General features: G+C 44.0%; 1 protein-coding gene across 4 annotated transcripts in view; it reads right to left on the bottom strand.

Annotated features, from left to right (window-relative positions):
• CNTN4 (contactin 4) overlaps window positions 1–24,340 on the bottom strand; it is a 286,454-nt gene that overhangs the window by 65,919 nt on the left and 196,195 nt on the right. For all 4 annotated transcript variants that reach the window (XM_017827120.1, XM_017827116.1, XM_017827117.1 and 1 more), the window contains 3 exons: window positions 8,128–8,331; window positions 3,439–3,541; window positions 2,460–2,644 (listed from right to left, as the gene is read on the bottom strand). In XM_017827120.1, the coding sequence (XP_017682609.1) occupies window positions 2,460–2,644; window positions 3,439–3,541; window positions 8,128–8,331 (492 nt within the window). The remainder of the gene's footprint in view (window positions 1–2,459; window positions 2,645–3,438; window positions 3,542–8,127; window positions 8,332–24,340) is intronic.

Below are 24,340 nucleotides of genomic sequence, written 5' to 3' on the forward strand. Positions count from 1 at the left end.
GTCATGATAGAGCACGTCACTGAGCGTGGGGGGCACTTGGGACTGCCCATATTGCATGGAATCATGGAATGGTTTGGGTTGGGAGGGACCTTAAAGCCCATCCAGTCCCACCCCCTGCCATGGGCAGGGACACCTTCCACTAGCCCAGGTTGCTCCAAGCCCTGTCCAACCTGGCCTTGGACACTTCCAGGGATCCAGGGGCAGCCACAGCTTCTCTGGGCAACCTGTGCCAGGGCCTCATTGTAAAAAATTTCTTCCCAATATCCAACCTAAACCTGCTCTCTTTCAGCATCTCCAGAGCTTTCCCCAGTCCAGACACCAACCCCAAGCCTCCAAAAGCAACCTGAAAGCTCTGCCAACATCACAGCTGCATTTCAATAACCAAATTACACTTTTCAGATCTAAAAAGAAAAGCTTATTAAGGGAAAACAATGTTCTTTTCTTCAACTATTCCTATAAAAAGTTCGCAGTAACTTCCTTTCTCCTCAGAAAATTTTGCTGCCATGTGGAACTCCAGAGCCCAGAGTACAGAATGCAAGTTGTTTTTTTGCTTTAGGAGATATGTTTTCAGTCTAATAGGTTGCCAAGCACCACTTAGTCTTGAAAGAGAAGTACTTAACTGGTAAATCATCATCCTCAAGACAACAAGGATGATATTTTTGTCAATTATTTATCTTTAAACCCAGTAACCAACGGAGACAACCGACTGCCACCTCTCCATTGGGAACTCCTCTGCTCCCATGGAACAGATGTAGGGACATCTCACCATCCCAGAGGGAGGAGGACACTCCTCTTCCCAAAAAATCCTGAGCCTCTTTGCTGAAATGGCATCTTGGGTGTGAAAAGCAGCACGAGCCACAGTGGCAGCTTTTGTGTGGGATCCTCAGCCCTCCAGCAACGGGATCCAGGCTGGGAAATTCATTACAGTAATGAGATTATAACTTAATATATGTATGGTGGGAGTATTCCAAAGGCTCCTTTTACTGCTTTACAAGGCAGCTTTGGCCGTGGGTTGAGCAAAATTGTACAAGTGATGAGTCTTTTAATTTACTCTCCACATGGGAAAAATCAGGAGAAACACACATCGTTTGATGAACAGGAAAAGAAATCTTTAAATCATTTAATTAAAAAAATTAAACCCAGTTCAATTCAGCTCCAGATTCTCTCCTTAACATGAAAGACTTCATTTTGTTCTTGCACTTTCCCTCCTTTTCAATGTTTTCTCGTTTTCCATTTTACTCAATTTTAAAAGGAGAAATGTTCATTTGAAATGGAAGCCCCCAAAGTTCTGATTTCTAAATTAAATGTCTTTTAGAAATACGTCCAATTTGAAAACATCCCTATATACACCTTTAAAAAAAAAAAAATTACATTACCCACCAAATTCAATTCAGCTTTGCCAGGAAGGTTCGTTCCCAAACTCTTTTTTTTTAGTGTGGCAAAATTACTATAAATGAAAAAAAATTCTTCTCATCTCTGGAGTTCAACCCAACCTTCCCTGAAGAGTGGAGCTGGACCCTCAGGAGCATTTGGGAAGAAAACACTGAATTTCTGTCCATGTGTTCTATAAAGAACAGCACCATTGTGCTCCCGAAGATCAGACAGGGCAGCAACAAAACCACATTATTTCTGGTGGCAGGGAGGGCTCTGCACACCTCTGTGTGTGTGGGTGGAACCTGCAGCTTCTCCCCTCCAAAACATCTCAAACAGAAACTTGGTACCAAACCAAGAGCCCGCTGGGACCTCTAAACCCCCTCCCTGGGACTCTCACTCACCTCTACACAGGTAAATCCACACCTTTCATTTGCTTTGCAAGATGGGGCTGTTTCCAGCAGGAATTTGGGGATGCACAGACGCTTGCAGCAGGATCAGTGGTACCAATTCATCTTGTACTTAACACAGGGGCCTATGAAGCTGATATTGCACATTTTTACCATGCTTGGCTCAAAACCTCTGATTTCAGGGAGAGAAGAGCAGGTGTAAAAAGCCTTTGAGTGGAGAAGGCTCTGGTGGCTCTGACAGGGTTAAATCCCATCTCTCCAGGCTGTGCAATCAGTGATCCCTCTTGAAAGGAGTCCTTAATTGGTTATAAGCAATTAACGTTTATTCACACAAGCTGGGGTAACACATCCATAATAAATCCCAAGCTGTAACCACGAGGATGCTCCCACAGAATACCTGCCTTCCCCTCCCAGCCAGGAGAAGGCAAATGAGCCTTTTCCAAGTGTTTTCAGCCTGTTACCATGCCAATGTCCTCCCAGTATTTTATGTTTTCCTTCCAACTGCTCTGACTCTCAATTAATATGCACCATTTAGGCAGGTTTTATTTCAAATTACACCCTTCTCGAGATGTGCCATTTGAAAAGGAAGGCCTTTTAAAAAATCCCCTCACAGAATTACATCCTCACAAAACATTTACTGGATGCAATGACCCCCCTGAAAGCAGGCAGCCTGCTCACCATAAAATGTCAGCTGTCCTCGTGCCACGTTCTTCCCTCTCACGTTTTCAGCCACACATTCGTAGAGTCCAGCGTCTTCCTGCTGAAAATTTGGGATTTCGAGGAGTCCACTCGACCTGTGCCTCCTGGCCTTCCTGGGGATCTGTTTCCCATCTGCCCTCCTCCAGCTGATTGTAGGAACTGGGCTAAATAAGGAAAATAAAGCAAAATAAGGCTTGCAGGAAAAGCTCCTGTCATCTTAACTCTGTCTCACGTTTGAAGATGATGAAGTCATGGCCAGTGTGAAGGCTCTGGCACGGGACTTGGGACTATTTTATTATAGGTAGGTTATATATAACATAAATATAGATACATTTACCAATAAAGTATTGCTCACAGAGCCTTAAAACCAGGAGATTTTATATTATTAAAATGCTGGTTTTGACGCAGTTCTGCTGTTACAATAAAGTCATTTTAGGGTGGGGAGGCCCTGGCACAGGTTGCCCAGAGAAGCTGTGGCTGCCCCTGGATCCCTGGAAGTGTCCAAGGCCAGGCTGGATGGGGCTTGGAGCAACCTGGGCTGGTGGAAGGTGTCCCTGCCCATGGCAGGGGGTGGAATGGGATGATCCTTAAAACCCCTCCCAACCCAACCCATTCCATGATTCTATGATCATTTTCCTCACAGTCCAAACATTTTGAAAGTGTTGTCAATGTTTACTCATGAAACCCAAGATGTTTTTGAAGTGTTATCTGAGACCTCAACACAGGAGATGCCCAAAGACATCTTCCCAGATTAAGTTCCATCTCTCTTCCTCGAGAATTTATATTTTTGGTGAGCTGAGCTCCTGCTCCCAAAGCCCTCTGTGGGATATGAAAACTGGCAGTAAGTAACTCCTGCTGAGGGAAGTGAATCATTAGGAACTGCTGCAAACTCCACAACACAGGGCTACGAGAGTGAGAAGCTGGAGGAATAATAATAATAATAATGGATCAAACTTACTTCCCCAAGGCAAAGCACTCCAGTTTCACCGTTGTTCCTTTGGCAGATGGAACCGTTTCTGGGAACTGCACTTCTATTTTTGGCTCATACTCTCCCATCACCCCTGTGAACATAAAAGAGATGCTAAGGCTTGGTTGAATTTCTGCAGTAAATTCACAAGTGTTCCCGTGCCAGCACAGAGCTGTTCTATACATCATTACTTGCCCAATTAATCCATTCATTTTAAACATGGCCTGTTCCTAACAGCCGTGGAGTGGGGGCTCTTTTCCCATTTACTGCCAGAGGAGAATCTGAACCAGCTCTCCACACCATCTGCCAAAGATTAAAATCTCTTCATGGCTCTGCTGCTTTTCGCTTTTGAATATTCAGGATTTTTGCAGGTAACTTGTGAAATAAGGAAAGCAATAACAAGGGAGGTTCAGCACCTTCTAGAAAGTGAAATGTGGAACAAACAGCCATTAGGAAAAGTTTTAAAAGCACTGGAGTTAATAGAGGTTTCTATTAACTCCAAGGATTTCGATGTGCAGAGATCATCTACTCTTCGGGCAATTTCTTTATTTTTACTGCCCCAGTAAATCACGGAGCGTGGCAGCCTCTTTATGAAATTGTGTTTAAAAATTTGTGCACATAAAAAGGCCATTACACTCGTGATAAATGGCTACATTTCTAGTCACTGTACTGCCTTAAACCCGGCACATATAATTTCCCCAATAGTGATTATCAGCTAATTGATGATTGCAGTTTAAATCTCAACAGCGTGGAGCTTCCTGGCCCTTGGCCAAGGGAGGAGCAGTGCTGGGTCAGACCAGATGAATCCCACAAATACAGGATCGAGACAGCACAAGGGATACAGAGATGGGATAACAGGAGGTGCAGAGATATTCAGGTGCTGGTGGTGGCCTGTAATTGCTGTGCTGCTCTCTGACCCCCTGATTTGCAAAGATGATGCCAATGCCAAAACCCCCTTTTTTCTTTAACTTTTCACAGTTAAAAGCTGAAAATACTCAGTATGAGGCTTACATCAAGTCTGCCTTTCCCTGCTGACCTGAATATTACTTGTTCTGATGCAACAGCAGGTGACATCACCTTCCTTCCAATGTATTAATTGCAAATAAGTGTTGCTGCTGGATTCTATAAAGAGTGGCTCCTGCACAGCCTCAGTCATCAAAACTAAATGCATCTATTAAAAATACAAATACTCCCCCAATGGGAGGGAGGAAAAACAGCTTTTTTTCCCCCCTTCTCTTCACTCACACCTTTTTCTCTTCCCATTTCTTTGCCTTGGGCTGGGACTGGAGAGCTCTAATCCCAGGGTGACATAACCCCACAGTGGGATGGAAACTACAGCTGCCTGTGGCTGCAGGACATCAGCTCCAGCCACTGCTACCCACAGCCCTGCACTCTGGCCTCTGACAACCTCACTGCAAGCTCCAACCACCTAAAAATCAGCACTTTTACCTGGAAAAATCACAAGGCTCCCTCTACAATGATAACCTACCCACATATATATATATATATATATAGGGTATGATGTGAGTCTGGCTGTCCCTGCTCAAAAGGAGCAACACTGTGCACTTCAGACATTTCCATCCTGAATCCAAGAGCATTTCCATGCAGACAATCCTTATTTTTCCTGCTGTTCCTGGGTGATTTAACATCTGACTTAGCTGTGCAGGTGGCAGGGCTGGAGGAGGAAATAAAGGGCTAAGATAACCCGGGGTTGGGGGTTCGGTGTCACGGCACATCACATGCTCGACGTGTTTGCATTTCAGAGGCTTTTGTATCTTCCAATTTCAAGGCTTAAAAACGTGCTTTTGGATGAAAGTCCCAGGAATTCAGAAGGAAGCTAATTTGTCTGAGGAGATGATATGCATTTCCTGACAACACCTGTGAAATGTTAGAGTTTAATTGGCCCATCCAGCTGCTGCTGATGGTAATTTTATTCCAGAACTATTTCAGTTCTTTCCTACTGTTACTGTTGTAATTCTCATGTCAAAAATCCGAAGCACATTTTAAAGAGAAGCAGTGAAGTACTGCAGGAGCAGTGGCTCTCAACACCTGGATGCTCCCAGCTTTGGGGTGGGATGGTGCAGAGGCTCCCAAAGGTGCTGCAGGAGGGATGGCACCCCAGGTATCCACTGCTCTTCCAAGGGGGAAAAAGGTGCAGAAACAGGTTTTTATTAAATGGAGAAGGCAGGTTTGCTCCCTTTCCTCCTCTCCCTCCAGTCCACATCCCTCAGTGAGCTGCCAGAAGGCTTGTCTGGCATCAAATTTGAATTCCTTTTCTTCTGAGCTACAGTAATTCTCCAATCCTAGTGGAAACCTTATTTCAGGCTTTAGGATCATTCTTGTTCTTTGGTCTCATAAAAATAGCTCAGAGTCCTTTCTCCACAATGGGAGGTACCAGCTGGTCATGTCAGGACTAACTCCAATCCATGCAGAACCCAAGCCAAAACCAAACTCTAACTCCTTGGGAACTCTAAAAAAACATAAAATCTTTTACATTTTCCTTTTAATACACCAGCACTTACACGATGTGAAAGGGAGAGCTGCTTGACATTCCTATGTGGAATATGGGTACACTTTCCAGGACAGGTCCCAAACCATAAATGTGCAGGTTTTGGCAATGCTACATTTACATGATATTGTATTTAAATACTTTTCCACCTGCACTGCAAACGCCCTCACTGCCACAAATGGGTAGAGCTACGTGGAAAAATATTTAAACAGAGGGTGACAACATGCATTTGTGAGATGGGAATTAAGAGAGACAGAGGAATTCCATCCTTTTCCCAGCACACACTGCACTTTGTACCCTGTATTTATCACCAGCAATAACCTCTGTCTGCAGGAGCAGAGCCTGAGCTCCCGGTGACCGTGGCAGCTGTTCCTACCTCCATCCCATAACCAGCTACGATATTCATCTCTCCAAGGAGGAAAAGCTGTCTGAGGATAACTAATGGGATAAGAGGCACCTTCTGATTCCACAGCACAGAGACAGGGAAGGGACCCCAGTCCTGCCAAGGAGAGCATGTCCCGCTGGTTACAAAAAGCTGCAGCAAAAACTATCAGGAGATCTCTGACTCTGGAGCCTCACAGTGGAAAACAGGGAAAAGAGGAGCACAAAAGGAGCAGGTGGGGAAAGCAATCTGCCCACAGGATCTGATTTCATCCCCTACAGCTGCACCTTTTCCTCTTGCAGCTTCCAGCTCAGCAGTCTGGCACTGTAAAGCAGGCAGTGCTCTAAAAACCACACGGAAAGGCTGCTTGGCCAGGCTGGTTGTGCTCAGGTAAAGTAACCATGACAAGGACAGCAGCTATTGGATGTAAAAAGCCTAAATGACTCACAACTGAGGCTACAAAAATTACTGCCATAAACTGAAGAAATGTGAAAAGAGACCTCGGGGTTCCTGCAGGTGAGATTTCAGCCCCACACATCCCACCCTGCACCATGAGCTGTGCTGGGAATGAGGGCTGTGCCTCAGTCCATGGAATCACAGACTGGTTTGGGTTGGGAGGGACTTAAACCTCATCCAGTGCCACCCCCTGCCATGGGCAGGGACACCTCCCACTAGTCCAGGTTGCTCCAAGCCCCGTCCAACCTGGCCTTGGACACTTCCAGGGATCCAGGGGCAGCCACAGCTTCTCTGGGCAACCTGTGCCAGGGCCTCCCCACCCTCCCAGGGAAGGATTCCTTCCTAATCTAATCCTGTCCTTTGTCAGTTTAAAGCCATTACTTCTTGTTCTATCACTACACACCCTTGAAAAAGTCTCTCTCCAGCACTTCCAGCCAAGGAGGGTTTGCAAAAATGTCCTATTACTGGAGTACTTAAAAATACTTCTTCTTCAACACTTAAATTGTTAGCATGAAGCAAACTTAACTATTCCTTTTAGACTTTCCCCACTCCCCATCCACAGGAATTGTGTCAACATGATGGGAACAGTGATGGGCAGGAGGCTGCAGCAATGAGCCCTGGTTTTAAAAGCAAGGAATTTTGGTCAAATACCATTATGTGACAACAGATCTTCTTCTAGAAGAAGTTGCTAATAACGCATTTCTATTTCGGGAACAAATGTCCTATCTGTTATCCTTTAAACCCAACACATTTTAATTAATTTTAATTGTAAATTAACACGTAAATTTATTTTTCTTATCTTCACAAAAATGACGACGATACAAATCAATTGTCTGTATAAATTTAGAAATCTTCTTTTGCTTTCTTCTTGCTTTTTTGTATTATTCCACAGACTACTAAAAATAGCCCTAATTCTGCTGGGAAATACAGCCTGAGCTCACAGTTACCGAAACAACAAAGTGCTTTTGTTCACTTTCAGGCTGCAGAAAATGAGCACAACTGGTATATCCAGACTCTAAAATCCATTTTGTTTCCTGTCTTTTGCCAACTCTCCCCACGTATTTCTTTTATAATTATTGCCTGACACTGAGAGTTGTTCCCAGTGGTGGGAAGAGCAACCTTGGCCACAGCATCCTTAAATCCCACAGCTGGCCATGACTTTGATCCCCAGCGAGAGCAGAGGTCTGCAGCCTCACTGTGAAGGGGAAAAACCTCTCCCTTGACCCCGACGTAAATATTTCAGGCCATTTCTTAATTTCTGGGGGACAGCCAGTCAAAAAAAAGCAGGACAACACCTCCAAGCCCAGCCGGGGATTCTCTGTCCCAGTCCTACCGTCGTTCCTGAGGATGAGGGGGGTGGGGGGGCCCAGGACCTTGCTGTTGGTCACGGTGTTGGTCACCACACAGGTGTAGTTGCCCACGTCTGAGGCCTCCACCTTGGCGATGTAGAGGTTGCCCGTCTCCTGCGACACGAAGCGCCGGCTGTCCTGGTGCACGAAGGTCGGGTACTCGTTGAAGATCCAAGCGTAGGTGAGCTCTGGAAGCACAGGCTTGGTTAGGAAAACTGGAGGTATCACACCCCATGAAATGATCCTCATGGCTACAAATACAGATTTCCAACTGTGACACCTCTGAGCCTGCACACAGATCTCATGTTCTTGTCACTCCTCCAAGTTCTCTCACAATACGATGCACTTTACAAGAATGTCACCTTTCTGTCGTGAACATTTCAACCTGACTCGTGACAGAATATGATGTATTTTACAAGAGTCTCACCTTTTTGTCATGAACATTTCAACCTGACTCATGACTTCTTTCATTCCTCCTTGTTAATTTTTTTTCCCTTCAAAGACAGCTGGGAGGAGGATCTGCCGAGCCCTGTCATCACCCACTGTATGTTTTATTCCTTGGGAATTCCCGAATCAGCAAAAAACTGAACACTAAATTAAGCAGCTGTAATCTTCTATGTGACTAATTAGACAGTGCTCTGTGTTTTATAAGGCATCTTTGGAAGTTTATTTGGGCAATAAAACAAGAAGTGAGAGAGATGTCGCGGCGGCTGCAGAGTTTGTGGGTGAGGTTAATGCAACATAACCCTGTTACATCTGCCCAAGTCACACTGACAAAGCTTGGGGAACTAAAGTGGCTATAAGATTGCTGCAGTTTTCTAAGGGCACACTAATTATACTAAAAATCATACTTTTATTTTAATACTCTAATGAGTCGTAACTGTAATTGACCCCAACTCCCATTAAGTACTTCGGGAAATATATTCTGCCCTCATGTTCCACTGTTTACTGGGAGAAGTGGCAGAATGCAGATTGTTGGCTTTTATTTATTTATTTCTAACAACAGGATTCTGAAATGCCTGCTCAGACTTTTAGGAAGATATGATAATTATGTTTATCAGGGAATATCTAATCATCATATTTACACATGTGCATCTCATTATAAGGAGCCTCATGCTGATGTCAAGAGGATACTCAGAGCAAATAAGGTACCACTTCTCAGCCAGCTTATTATTTGCTGCAAGTAGTTAAGTTTGGTTGTTTTTTGGGTTTTGTGTTGTTTTTTTTTTTTAAATTTACTCTTGATGAACAATTATGTTGCTCCTCCAAAAGCAGCCAGCAACAGGCAAACAAACATCACTGCCCCGGGATGCACAGAGGTGTTGGAATTTGAGTGACTGCACACAGCAGGTTTGCACCAAAGCCCTCCTAACCTCTTCCATATGACAACATTTTGCATTGACTGTGGAATGATGAACTGACCACAGAAAAACACAGGATGGGAGGGTCTTTCTTGATCAACCCCTGTCCCCCATCCTCCCAAGGAGGTCACATTGTCCCGTTCATAATTATACCCTAAACCAGCGAGAGTTTTGGCTTCTGCTTCCCTGTATGAATTGATATGACTTTAATTGCTAAGAAGCCTCTAATTTCCAGGTTAAATATTTCATTGCTGTTCTATAGGTCTGCTCTTCTGGGCTAATGAGCCCTTTGGCTTGAAGAGTTCTTGCCTCTTTGCTGGTGAGAGCCATCGAGAGCCCTCGTGCCATCATTTCCAAGCCAGCCTTTGCAACCCTATAATGGTTGGAGGAGCTTTTCCTCGCCTCTGCCTTAGTTAAAAGTCTTGAATAATTGTGTCACTTGAGCTGAGTGCCAGCTTGGAAACCCCTGGCAAGCAGGTCACAGGCAAGCAGAAGGCAAATTGAAAGCTGTGCAATGGTGATGATCTGGGATCCCTTCAAACAGAGCAACCCAACACAGGGAGAACTAAAAGAGACCTATTTCTAGGGTGCAAAACATCAAAATCTTCCCAAAAGCCATCTTCAAACCATTAATTTGGCTGCATAACACTGAGGAACATAGTAAAGAGCTGAAGTTGCAGCTCTGCCTTCCTTTCATCACAACAAATCACAAAGATATAACTGCCCAAAACACACAGAATTACACTTTAAGAGCAGTCCTTTGCTATATAATACTTAAAACAACTGGGTAATTCTCTCTTTCTCTCTCTCAAATAACATGGGACTAATGGAATATAGAGCACAGGGAACAGCACAGACTAGAGCACCTCTAAGTGCATCTGCTTGTGCAGCAACATGTAAATAAATACTGTATCAAACTCCCTTTGATTTCCTTAGAGATCCCAGTGCAATATTTATGGCTTTTCAAACTTGACGGGTTTCTTTTGATAAGGTTTCACTTCCTAATTGCTCTGGAAGTGATAGACAGTTCACATCCCATAGGCAATTTGTAACAACTGTGTAAACAGACACTTAAAATACAGCCCGAGGTGGCTCGTGATGGAAACGTCTCCCAAAGTTACCACCACGGAGTCTTTGAGCACAAAGAACGAGCAGCAACGAGCACTTCGTGGTTTTCTAATTACACATTAGACTCTAATTCCTTCAGGAATTTATCACAAACTTCTCCTTTCTAATTTGGGGCCCTTGTCGTGTAATTTTTGCCTATTTTACCACGCTTTCCGTTTCCCCTTTGAAGCATATTCTAGTAGGTCTCTCAAACCCGGAATATAACAGGAAGATTTTGGACCTATATTTGCTGGTTTTAAAGAAAAGGGGAAATTCCAGAAGCTGCAATCCCAGGCCAGCTGCAGAGCACCACCTTGACCACCCACTGCCCAAAGACCCAGGCTGTGCTGTGATACCTTTCTTTTCCTCATTGCCTGGAATTCCATCAGAGATCAGGATGAGATGAAGATTTTTTGGATGGTAAATCTTCACTTCTGTAATGATTATCAGGACAAGAGGATGGAGAAGTCACTTGTACACTTGGTACAGATGCTCTCATAACACCAGATGGAAGACACTCAACCCCAAAACCTTCCTTGCTCCACAGACCACACAAAGCCTTTTTCATCCACACAAATCCTTGCTGATGGGCTACACAGCCTTGGCTCCCTGGAATACACATGCTACCATAGCAGGCAGATGCCGGAAGAAGGAAAAGTGGATTTCTTTTTGCCCAAGGAATGAAGGTTTCTGTACACAAGGTCACAAAGTGATGAATATTTGCTCTATTAAGGCAGCAGAGATGGGGAAGACTGTCCTAAATTAGTTAATATCACTCATGTCTTCCAAAGGAGCCTATGGAAAATTTGGGAAAAAGAGCAGTGGAGGTGACAGGAGGGGTAGAAGCAGCTTGATTTGACTTTGAGCCAGCAATTAAAAAAGAAATAAATTACTCAAGGCACTGGAACACAGATTTAGGATGTTTAAGATCTGCCTCTCAAGTTTACTATCAGAATGCAGACAAACTCTTTTTCTCCCCCCAAAAAAGAAAAGTTCTGAGCCAATTTCCAGGCCACCAGCAGAGAAACCTGGAAAATGAGAGATGCAGAGATTTCTGGCAAAACCCACAGCCCCCTTGGGTCTGTTTTTCCTGATCACCTTCAGATCTCATCACTTTTCTAAAGCACTCAATGATAAACTCAATTAAAGTCTCCCTGTGCTGCCCCCAGAATATTCTGCTCAAGACGAGAAATAAAACTAAAGACACTTCAAGCTTTCAAACTTCTTCTAAATTACACCAAGCAACTGAAAGCTGCACAGAAATTCTGCTAAGAGTAGTTATTGTAATTAGACCTTATGGTTTTGCCAAAACAATGTTCTCTGGTTGCCTGTCTTGGGAAATTCATATATTTTGTCTTTGCCTTTAAGTACAAGAAACTCTTCTTGATTTTTTTTTTTTTTAAAGTCTCTTCCATAAAGTCAGGGCTGCCACTTAAAAAGGTCTCTGGGGCTATTATGGGAAAAGCTATTAAAACATCAAGATTATGGTGACCATAAAGCTGAAGAGAAGAATGAAATTTTGGAATTAGTATTAGCCAAAAAATGGGGATCATTTATCATTTTTAATAAGAACAGTGTGGGTACAACACACTATTATTTTTTATAGGCTTTACTGACAGTTACAGAGATGAATCTAATCTTTAATGATTCCCATAATTCCTATGTTATCACCCACTATGTCACCCTCAAGTTGGACAGGCAGGAACTGCTCTTCTGTGTGAAACACAAGGTTTGCAGCATTTCCTGTCAATTGTGATGCACAAAAATTAGATTTTACTACTCATGGAAAGAAAACAAAACGAAATTAAGGAAATTAAGAAAACCTCCCTTTAAACTGTCCCAAGCAACCCAAATTATGGCTGCAAGAGTACATAATTTTGAGACATTCTGAAAGGAAAGGTGAGGTTCATCCCAGCATGTAACAAACAACAACACGTGAAGTTTTTCCTGGAGAGAAAGTTATTCCCTCAACTACTGCAGGGCAACTGGTGGTGGTGAGGAACTGGATTTAGCACTGTGATTTTACATGAATTAGCCAAGTTTCTTGGCTCTGTGTATTTTACTGTTTGGCTGGAAAGTGCCAAACATATTTATATATTAAATATATTTTATTGTATCCAAATACTATAATGTTTTATATCTCCAAATACTATTTTTTCCAATTAAATTGATTTTGTTTTATATATCCAAATACTATAATGGCATTTTGCTGTACAAACCCTCAACCATATCCATAGTTGTTGTAGAAACTTCTACAACATGGGAGCTGGAAAAGAGGCTCCCAGTACCACAACAAACTGCCTGGGGAAGGGGAAAAGAGGATTATCAGGGAAAGCTCCTCTCCACACCCCTCCATTCCCTTCTGCCAACTGCACTGTGGGTCCTGGAGTTTTGGGCCATTTTTCTCTCTCACAGTTTCATTTTAATCGCAAACTACATGAATTATACACTGTACGTACTTTCTGTGGGCCTCCAGACCATTTCATTACCCTGGTAGAACACTGGATCAATTTTTTATCTTCCAGCCTTAAATAATCCCGGAATAATTTAAAGGAATCAACCCGGACAAAAAGCGTCGCCCGATAATTCTCCCCTTGGCTCTCTGCTCTGCCCTCTCCATCACACAGGGCTGCCCAGCTACACCACACCACGGCCCTGGGCCTCAAATGCAGGCTTTAATAAAAGGAATGATAAATAATGAACAAGATTAATCTGAGGTTAATAATACATTTTTGGATGAACCCTCAGCTGTGCTAAGCCCGACGACACAGTTACTCAGCAGACAGCCAGCAGTTTGCACACAGAGAAATGGGCTGTCAGAAGTGTGTAAGAATGAGAAAAACGTACAAATTGCCCAATTTCTGTCTTAGATTCTTCCTCACAGCAATTTTCAATGCCTGCAGGGCCATGTTTGCTCCCCAGCATCTTGACTCCATGCCTGCCCACTGTGTAGAGCTTCACCTACGGGTAATTAAAAGGGCAAGAGGTCTTCATTACCTGAAGCCTAATCAATAATCACCTGTATCTGCTGCATCTCCATTCTGGGTATCTCTAGAACAGTTAATATCTGATGGCTGTACACAGCTGACCTGGCTTATCTCTGAGGAGCAGCCTCCAGCCTCCAGCCCCAGTCGATGCCACGGCACCGGAGCGGTAACGACTGCTGCTCCGTGGCATCGGGGCATTCTGACAAAATTTAACCTAAAGTTCCCTCGGGGAGAGAAACCCACAGCAGCCTTTATCTGTGACTGAATAGAAAGTGTTATGAGATGGAGTCCTGGGCTGTTGTATTTGCTGCAGTTAAACACATAAACCCATTTCGACAGCATCTGCTGGGCAGCAGGCGCCCTCCCGCCCCCTCACTGATTTAGGGCCAGCAATTTGGAAGAAACTACTGGGTTTTTTACCTGACAAACTTAGCAAACTGTCTCACAGAAATTTACAGCTCAGCCCAGTCCTGCCTGAAAGGAAAACCCACCAACAAATCCAACCTGTATTTGTCATAAGGGCTTGATACCTTCTGAGCCAGGTTTGGTGTTTGCTGGAACCAGTGAACCTTGCCCAGGATTAGACTTGATGCCACGTAGTTTCCTGCACCTCTGGTTTAAACTTCAATTTTTGGAGTTAGGCTCAAGCCAGCTGTTCTTGGACGAGGCTCTTGGGAAGGGTGAGTCCCCCCAGCCACATTCCTTCCCAAGGGATTTCCAACCTGGAACTGCACCAACCAGGGATGATGCTGCAGACACTTGAAAAGTTGGGATGTTGGGCCTGCCAAGACAGAATCTGAAAGCTCATCCAGTCCCACCCCTTGCCATGGGCAGGGACACCTTCCACTATTCCATGTTGCTCCACACCCTGTCCAACCTGGCCTTGGACACTTCCAGGGATGGGGCTTTCAATTATGAATTAAAAACTTATTTCTTCTAAGAACACTTCAATTCTGGAGCAAAACACCATCACCTCTGGCATCAAGGAGGTCCCAGAGATAGCCAAGGCAGCTGATTTATGGTGAAATCAAGATTTCAGGGAAACCTAATGAGCATGTAAGGTAACGTGCCACGTAACCCCATCAATCAACCTTTAAAAAGAGCAACAACACAGAAAGCTCTCACAAGTGGGTGAACAGCTATGGATTTGCTGCAGCCTTCACTCCTACTAATCACCAACACCCTACTCATGAAAGCCAGGAGATGCTTTCCTGGCTCTCCTGTGGCACTGATTCAAGCCTGGATGATTTCACAGCTTTTACCCACTGAGCAATGTATAGATCTGTGTGATGCTCTCTCTGCTTGTAAGTTCATTTCAACGAGGAAATTCCGGTACTAATAAAAAGAATAACAGCTTGTTATGGCCCAGAGAGTGGCATCAACATCCTCCCAAAGAAACACTCATCCTCACCTGACAGCCAGAGATAAACATCTCCATGGCAGATCCTGTCAGCAGCAAATGGAAAGAGGGGAGAGAGGAGAGACTGGACAGAAAAAAAGAAAAAAAGGGGCTAGACTGAAGCTGCTAATTATGGGAAAACATCAAATGAGAATAAACACACTGTAAGCTGGGCATGTGCAGACACAAAGCTTACACTGATTTTTAATTCTGCACTGCAGTTTTTCTGTGAGAGATTCAGTGGTTGCTGATACTCTCCAGGCTCGAGTTACATAAAGTGCTCCACACACCACCTGAAGGAATGACTCACAGATTTAATCCAGCAGTTTGTTTTCTGTTTGAAGTCAGACAGAGTTAGCCTAAAATCTTTTTTTGTGTGCACTTGCTTCACTAAAGCTAAAGGTCCCTGGGCTTGTTTTAAAACATATTTCAATGTGACCCAGCTAATCCTTTAATACCAGCTTTCAGTACCTTTGATCAGCCTCTTACTGGAGCTATAAGAGATTAGATCAAACCTTAAAAAGGAGAAAAAAACAAACTTGGTTGCAGAGAATTTTCTTACTGCAGTGAATTAACATCATGATCAAGTCCAAGGCTGAAATATCTGCCCAAACAGCGTGGGGGGTATGTCCTTTAGGGCACTGCTGTGGCACTTGCCTGTAGTACACAGGAAAAAAAACATTCTCTTCACATATTTGATAGATAAACAGGGTTTTGATAGATAAACAGGGTTTTGATAGATAAACAGGGGTTTGATATCTACCAGCTGAAACCATCACCAGGGTTGCACATTTATCCTCTCGTTCAAACAAATCATGGTCACATATTTAGACATTCCACATGAGTGAGGGAACAGCAAATGCCCAAACCAATACCCCCACGTGTTTTCCAACAACAGAACATCACTCTCACAGGAATGAGGGTTCACTAGTCCAGGATTATTGGCTTTAACAACACAGCACGTGCACCCGGGGGTGTGGAAACCCAAATTTGGTTGCAGAAGTGGAGATACACCAATGCCAATCAACAAACATTCTGCTGTGAGAGCAGGTCACAGCCCTTGCTGCTTCTGAGAGCTTTGCAGAGACCAGCTGGAGCTGGGTCTGGAGGGAAAGGGTGGTTGCACCAGGTTAGCAGAGCCTGGGAGCAAGACTCTGATCTCTAATTTATTTTATAAAGAGATCACAAGATGTTACACTTTCAGTAAATGCCTATTGACTGGATCCTGTCAGACGACAGATTTCACTCATCTGCAGCCAAACCCTGCCTGCTCTACCCCCTTTCAATCCCATTTCAATCTTCATTTAGTGCTGCCTGCAATCGAGCAGGGGAATGAACCACATGACTGGCTCGCAGATGATTTCTTTTTAAAGATGTCATGAGCTGTCACTGATAAATAAAAAATCCATTAATGTCATGTTCCTTATTATTTTGGTATTTCCAAGGTCTTTACTGGAGAGTTGAGCCTCTTCCCATCCAGTTCTCTGTGTTACAGACCCCAGACATCCTCTCCTGTCCATGACACCCAGATGGGGCATCAACGTGGAATGGCAGGTGATGGCAACACTGAAGGTGATAAATCACATATACCAGTTGAAAAATTTGGGTCCAAACTCCTGTGCCAACGTCTCTTCTTGCCTGTGACCCTGTTTTGCAACTCCAAATTCCTCCCTGCTGAAATGAGGCAGATCATACACACACCAACTCAGGTGCTTAAATTAGTGTAAATCTATAACGAGCTTGGCATTTGTGCTATTAGAAATATTTGTAATTTCATAAATCTCTCAATTAAAACAGCACTGCATGTTCCCTGTGCTGTCAGAAACACCAAGCCAAAGCACTCCCAAATTAGAGGAGAATTTATCCTTATCCCTTACCCTCGAATATGTTGATAAACTTGTGCACAAACTGAATCAGCACTTTTAGAGAAAGGATTATGTCAGATTAATTTTAATCTAATCCATTTCTATCTCCTGAGCAGCTTTTTACTTCTTGCTTTAAATAATTTAAACGGTGACTGTGGCATAGCATAAAAAATAAATGATGGGAGATGCACTTTAAATGGAAGTTACAACTCTCAATCACTTTTTATTTAAATGAGAGTTTCATATGCCTGATTTTAAGTTTAATGAAGCCCATTTTTGCTGAACTGTAATAATCCTCCCCACGTGGAACCAGACCCAGACGGATGACGCTCTCCTGCAGCTCCATGTCTGACTCACCTACTCTGTAAGTGTTCTGCAAAGAGACACCCTGGGTGAATCTGGGGCTGTCAAATGTTGACACTTCTTTCTTTGGACTCGGGAATTTTCCTGCTGTATGAGGACATGAGAGTGACAGCCACTGTTAAGAGGAAAAACTGATTAATTCAGGTATTTTTGTTGTTGCCCTGTTTGTTCTGATCATGATCTTCTCCATCTCCCACACATCCCATCAGCATCCCCCTCCAGTGAGCAATGCCAAGGAAATCCTGGTTGAACTTCACACATTCCCATCCCAGGAAAGGCACCTGTGAGCTGTGGGGCCCCAACTCATGGGAACACCACCTTGCTGGGGCATTTTCCTGCTTGTTTGGAAATCGAGCCTTCCCTCCATCATTCCCTGCATCCTGCAAGCAGAACCATCCATGAATAACTCACAACAGTTTAACTCCTGGCCGTGATCCAGAGAGGTTTGCAGCACCTCCTGGTTCACCTCTGCCAACACTGACCCCACTGCCACAGTCAAACAGGTCAGATGCATCACTGACTCATCCTAATACAAAATATTTCTCTGATTCCTTCTCCTTTTCCTTTCCCAGCCAGTTTACCTGCTCATATTTTCACTCCAGCCTCTGGAGTGATCCATGACAGGCTGCTCACTGACCTTGCAGCACTTTGACAAGTAGTTGAACCAACTTACAACAAGCTTAGCAGATTTTTTGCTTGGTTTCCTAGAGAAATGGAGCTTTTACAAGCATGGTGCCCACCCAGCTGTGAGATACTCCTCTCTAAATTAGCTTCTCACTAATTGGAACCAAATCTGACCGAGCAGCAAAGGCTTAAAAGACATTCAGACAGGAGAGAAAGAGGAGAAACTACAAATCCCTTAACAAGGAGAGGGCAGGGGTAGCTCAGCCCTTCATGAATCTGCTTGGCAAGAGGCACCTGCCCCATCCTGGGCACACAGGCTGAGGAAGAAGCACATTTCTAAAAAGCACTGGGCATCCCACACTGAAAGAAACAGCAGGAAAATAAAGGCTGAAAATGAGGGTTACTGTAGTGAAGTGGGGGGTAAAAAATGCTCCAGGATGTAAGAAATACACCAGGAGAACCATTCTTATCCCAAGAAATAAGTAACCTTCCATTCCTCTGAATTGGGAATGGAAACCATCCAACTGGCAGTTGGGCTTGATGTTCCTTGTGGGTCCCTCCCAGCTCAAGATATTCTATAATTCTACCAAGCATGCCACAAATAAAAGATCTGGTACTGAGAATCTGATTTAACACCGAGGGGAAGACGTTTTTCAAGGCTCTTGCCCAAAGCAACCCTGAATTCTCCATCCAGCAGAAATAAGAGACGGATCCACACAGAGGCATCGCTGCTGCCTGGGCAGAATGAAATGATCCCGTGCTATTGGGGAGACATTAGGTGGAAACAGCCTCGGCCTCCCTGGCCATGAGCTATTTCTAAAGTTATTCCTCCCCTTTCCATCACCTCTTTCAAGGCTGAGTGTTTTCCAAAGTTTTAGCACAAACTTTGTTCGTGGTGACTGTAAGGACTCCAACAGAGAGACTTACAAACGTTCGTTCCCGTTGTTACAACAACGGCTCTAATCATTTATTAATCATGCATTAATTCTTCATAAGTGACAAAAGAAAAGGCAGCGTGACAGTTTTCAGAGAAGAGAGAGAAATAACTGCAAAACTGGTGCCACAGGATGGGGAGGAAAGGGGCACAAATCCCTGACAGCAAGTGAAGGAAGCTGAGTTCCACAGCACTCCCTGCCGAGCAGCACCGCTCAGGGGGTGAAAGCCCCACACATCCATCCTCTGATGGTATAAAAATGCCTAATAATTGCCTTCTTCCTTCTGCACCGTTACAATTAATCTTCCCAGGTTTCCCCCCTCCTCCTTGCATTGGATAAACACCAGGGACTCTGAGACGCGATTTGGGCGACGGATTCTTTACGAGACAAACCCCCCAAACCATTCATCACCCTGAAGGCCATCAGACACACTCAGAGCAAAAACATTCCCACTGTTTCCAGCCTGTGAAGTGTCCATCGTCACTTTAAAAAAAAAAAATAATAACGAAAGCAGTGAAAAAGTGACCAGACAAGTAAACACACACTGATCGTTTCTCTGCAGGGCCCAGAAGTGGTTCCAGCGTCGCTGTAATCAGTAAAGTGCTTTCTGAAAACATGCCTGGTGTCCACACTTCACTACCTACCATACAGCAGGAAAGGCTGAGATTGAGATGGAATCAGAATTGCCATCTCTGCTGTCAAATGCTAAAATTTAGTTAGTTCTACTTGATTAAGCTGTGCAACAGAACTAAAAGTTCTCCCAGATACTGGGAGAGAGGCGGAAAAAAAGGCAGGAGAGAGTGATAAAACCTGAACACATCCATTATGTGAAAAGATGTGAGAATAATTCTCTGTCAACATTTCAGCTCCCAGACAAGCAGTCCATGGCTGTGTTTCCAACAGGAGTAATGGCATCAGATAGGAAAGAGTTATGGAAACAACTGAGCTTTAATGAATCTCCTCCACTTTGGGAAGATGGAATTTCACAAGTGCATTGAGAACATGGGCTCTGTAGAGAGACAGAAAACTGATTTTCCTTAAATCCTGCCTTTGTTCCCTGAAGGAGACACAGCTCCAAGATGCCCAGGAAGGTTGTCTGACTCCACAGCAAGGAGCAGAGGGACAAGGTGTGCAGGGAACTGAGGTTCAGGGACAGAAATCATGCTGGGGAGCTTCGGTCCCAGGGTCACCAGGAACTTTGTTAGAGGCCCTTCACAAGTGGGCAGGAGAAGACATGTCTTGTAAAAATATCAGCATGTTTCCATCTGCACATCTAAGCACTTTGTTATCTAAAAAAAAAGCAATCATCTTATTTATTCCTTATTACTGAGATAAATTAGGAGTGAGAATAAATATGCTCCAGATGTGGGGAGTGGTGGTACAAGTTAAGGACAGGGAGATCCCAGAGCAGGACACACCTCTAGGGAATGCAAAGGGAACAGAGAATTCAAACAATTAAGTAATTGAGAGCTCATTTTTGTCAGTTCTCTGTGTACATTCACAGTACAGCACTCTGAGATCTCCATTTCCATAGGGTTTTCCCACAAGGGCTGGAAGGCAAATGTCATGAGAACATCGTGTATGGATCTTCTAAAGATGAACCCAGAGGAACTCGTGGGAGGGGGGAGCGAAAGAAATCCTAAAAGACAAGTTCATTTATCTTCTCAAATAAGGGAAGGGGGAGGATTTACAGACTCATTTGTTCTGCACGAGGATGGGTGTGCCACCAGCCTGTCAAGTGGGCAGAAAATACTTTCCAGGACTGTATTTTATTTTTTTTTTTTAGTCTCTAGACTCAGTGAAATGCCAGGGATGTTAGGAGGAATTTGAAAACTGTAGTTGTTAAAATATTAACAACCCTGCCCCTGACTGTCAAATAAATCTAGTAAAAGTGGCAGCTAAATTACTCAGTTCCCACAAACTTCAATGAAAAGAACTATTTGGCACAGAAGAATATTTTGTCTTAAAATTTGGAGATAAAAGTTAAAAGGACAGTGACCTCCAAATACTTCCAAGGCATATCCCCCTTGGAACACAATTCAGAGCCCTGAGAAACACAGGCGAGTGTTTGCTTTGGGTTTCGGAGCTTTTTGTTTGTTTGTTTCAATCAAGTTTATCTCAACAGGAAACGTATCTTGCCAAATTTGATCAACAATACTGAAAAGAGCAAACAAGAAAAGGTAACCTGCTTCCCCTGCAAAGCTCCTCTGAGAAGGAAAACATTTTCACCAACAGCTGAACTTGAACATTATTTTACGTTTGAAATGGTCAGTGGTTTCTAAATTAACCTAAATGGCTTAAAAATACAACAGAATGGAACACTTAGGAAAAACCAAAGGCTGTTTTGGTTGTGGGTTTTTTTGATTTTGGCTTGTAATGGCCCCCAGGTTGATTTGCTCTTCCAGATGGTCAAAGGAGGGGATTCATCCCCTCTACTCTGCTCTTGTGACACCCCACCTGGAGTACTGCCAGAGGGCAGGGTTAGATGGGATATTGGGAAGAAATTGTTCCCTGGGAGGGTGGGGAGGCCCTGGCACAGGTTGCCCAGAGAAGCTGGGGCTGCCCCATCCCTGGAAGTGTCCAAGGCCAGGTTGGACGGGGCTTGGAGCAACCTGGGCTGGTGGAAGGTGTCCCTGCCGGGACAGGGGTGGCACTGGATGGGCTTTAAGTCTCTCCCAACCCAACCCATTCTGGGACTCTATGGCTGATCTAGCAGGGCTTTGAAAATATAAAGCAGCAGAGCATTGTTTTATGGGATCCAAATTCTAAGACATGCTGAGATTCCTTAATGACTGCCCAGTTAATGCTGTGGAAGTGGCCAGTGGTTCTGGAAGTGGCCCCTGTTGTTCTGCATCAAAACCAAAGCCAAATTTTAGCTACACTCATAATTTAGGATTTTCGCCTGTTTTTTCATGTCCACTTAAATACCTACAGCTGCTCATTGTGCTGTTACACAGGCCCCAATTCCACATTCCCAGAGCAATGTTTACTCTCAAATTATTTCTTCTGTTGAGCTTCACAGGTAGAATGGTTGACACACAACCATCATTAGGCTTTTGATTAAAGAAACAGTGGAAATAATGAGGGAACACCCTTTACAAGCAGGGTAATTATCTCAGAAAAAAGGTACCAGCCCAGGTAGGTTTCTGCAAGTCCTTCAGTGAAACAAAGGCAAAAAAAAAAGGAAAGGAACTGAAACTTCTAACTTGGGGGACTGGGAGGGAAGCAGAGATTCAGATGCTGAATCTCCAACTCATATTAAACTAAAAATTAGGACAATACACAGAGATGTCTCAATTGTTGTGTGCAAGCCACGCACAGCCTGTTTGTTGATGCTGAAAATACCTGTTCATCATTTGGACTCATTCTCAGGATGAATTTCTCGTAACATTTGAACAGTAGGAAGCTCTTTATCGGGCATCATTAAGAAGAAAAACTACAAAGAAATCCTCAACAACTAATGCACGTAGGCCAGCATAACCTCACTTTTAGCTGCCAGCTCTTTAGAAACGGGTATTTCCAAGCAGCAAAGTCTTATGGTGAACTACAGTTGAAAGGTTCAAGGTCTGGATGTAGCATCTTTTTAATAAAATCCACAATTTTTAAGACCAAGACAACCAAGGGATGAGAGGAAGTTATTCCCTTCTCATTTACTGGTTTTTTTCAACCAAATTTCTTCAGGGGGGCTCTAAGCATTGTCATTTGACCCACCTAAAAATGGAAGAGAAACTGGCCCTCCTCAGACACTTTGGAAGTGTTTCCCATCACACAGAAATTCTCAGGCTGTGTCTCTGACACCCAAAAGAATATCCTCAGCTTTGTGCTCAGCAACTGGCCAGGAGGTTTTTTCCAGGCTTCTACTATTCCAGTGAACACTCATCAGTGAAGCAACAGGAATTCTCACACTGAGTCATTTTGCTTCTTAAAATATTTTTTAAGATTTCATTTTCAGTGCACACATGAAACTAAAGTAAAAAATTAACAATAATAACATAAAAGTGGGGTTTTTTTCCCAGACAGTCCCATGCTTCAGCATTGGTCATTAACATCTTCAGGCCCTTTTTGCAAGGATGATGAAGTCAGGTTGCTGCCCTAATCAAGTTCTAAAATAAGTAATCGCATTTTCTGTCTTAACTCGCCCTCTCAACGAGAGGGATTGTTTTTCACTGCAGAGCTGAACGTTTTTTCCTGTTGCACTACAACATGAAATACTTGCAATGTTATACCAGGGGACTGGAAGGAGCTGATCTCTACAGCTCTGCTTTGCAAACACTGCCGGGGCCCCTGGGGATGGAGCTGCCCATGGAACACGGCGGTTTTCCGATGAGCAGCTGCTTCCAGGGCCACCTGATACTCTCTGATGAACCTCCCTGAGCCCAGAGAGAGCAGGGGAGGGTTGTGGTAATTGTGCAGTGACTGTGCAGACCCCAGAGCTCCGGTTACACTGGCAGATGAGCAGTTGGCTGATGGAAACACCATTAAAAGAATTAACTCTGCAGTTGTGACTTTTAAAACTCATCCTCATTTCTAACCTTAGCAGGAAGGCAAAGTAAAAGAAAATATTGCCACAGAGCAGATTAATTCCCACAGAGCAAGGGTCTTGGTTTGAATGAACTGGACCTGGTTTGAGTTTCCATTAAATAGTTTCTATGCAAACCAGAAAACAACAACTGGCACAACTCCAGCCCAGCTCAGTTACAAAACTGCAATAGTATCAGTTTAGAATAATTGTGGATCTGGTTACAATTAGAGATAATTTTCTAGCTGCAATAGAGCAGGTCAGGGATGGTGGTCATGTGGGAAGTCATCTCTCACCCAAATGATTGAGGGAAATAATTATCCTTGAGTTTTCTGCCTCTCTGGGCACCAGAAATGCTCTCACCTCCTGGTCAGTGAGAGATGCTTTCCCACACACTGAACCCAAAGTGGAAATAATGCCAGCACCTTTCTGGAATTCATTTGGCGTCATCAGTAAATAAACCCAGCCCAAAACTTTCTCCTGAATCACCTGATCAACAATTTCCTCCTCACTGCTCAAACCATCACCAGCCACGTCTCCACACAAGGTGCTCACGCCGCAAAGATTTCTCATGGCAAAACAGAAACCTCTCAGCAACTGCAGAGACAAAGACAAATGTGCACAAATCCTGCCTCATCTCTGGGGTGTCCGTGACATCCCTGTGTCCCCCTCTGGGACTCAGGAGCCTCCTTGTCTGTGGAGAAACAGGAGACAGCGCCACATGGCCATGGGTGCCCCCAGGAGCCAGTGGGGTTAGTTCTGCTCACTGGGAAAGGGCCCCAGCTGAACAAGATCCATGGGTAGGTCTGCCAGCTGGTCAGATGTGAGCAAAGCAGCTCCTTAAGCCCCTGTCTGCTCCTGTCTGAGCAATAAGCTCAGCCTAACAGCAAAGGGTCCACCGGGCAAACTCCATCCAGCTGATGAGGACAGACAGATTTCAAAGCAGGACAGCAAATTTCTTTAAAAGGGACACGGATCCATGGAATGATGACCACTTGTTTTGATGGAACAAACAACCCCCTGATGAAGGAGGCAGC

Source organism: Lepidothrix coronata, unplaced genomic scaffold (genome assembly GCF_001604755.1).
Source record: "Lepidothrix coronata isolate B3197 unplaced genomic scaffold, Lepidothrix_coronata-1.0 Scaffold134, whole genome shotgun sequence".
NCBI classification, from domain to species: Eukaryota; Metazoa; Chordata; class Aves; order Passeriformes; family Pipridae; genus Lepidothrix; species Lepidothrix coronata.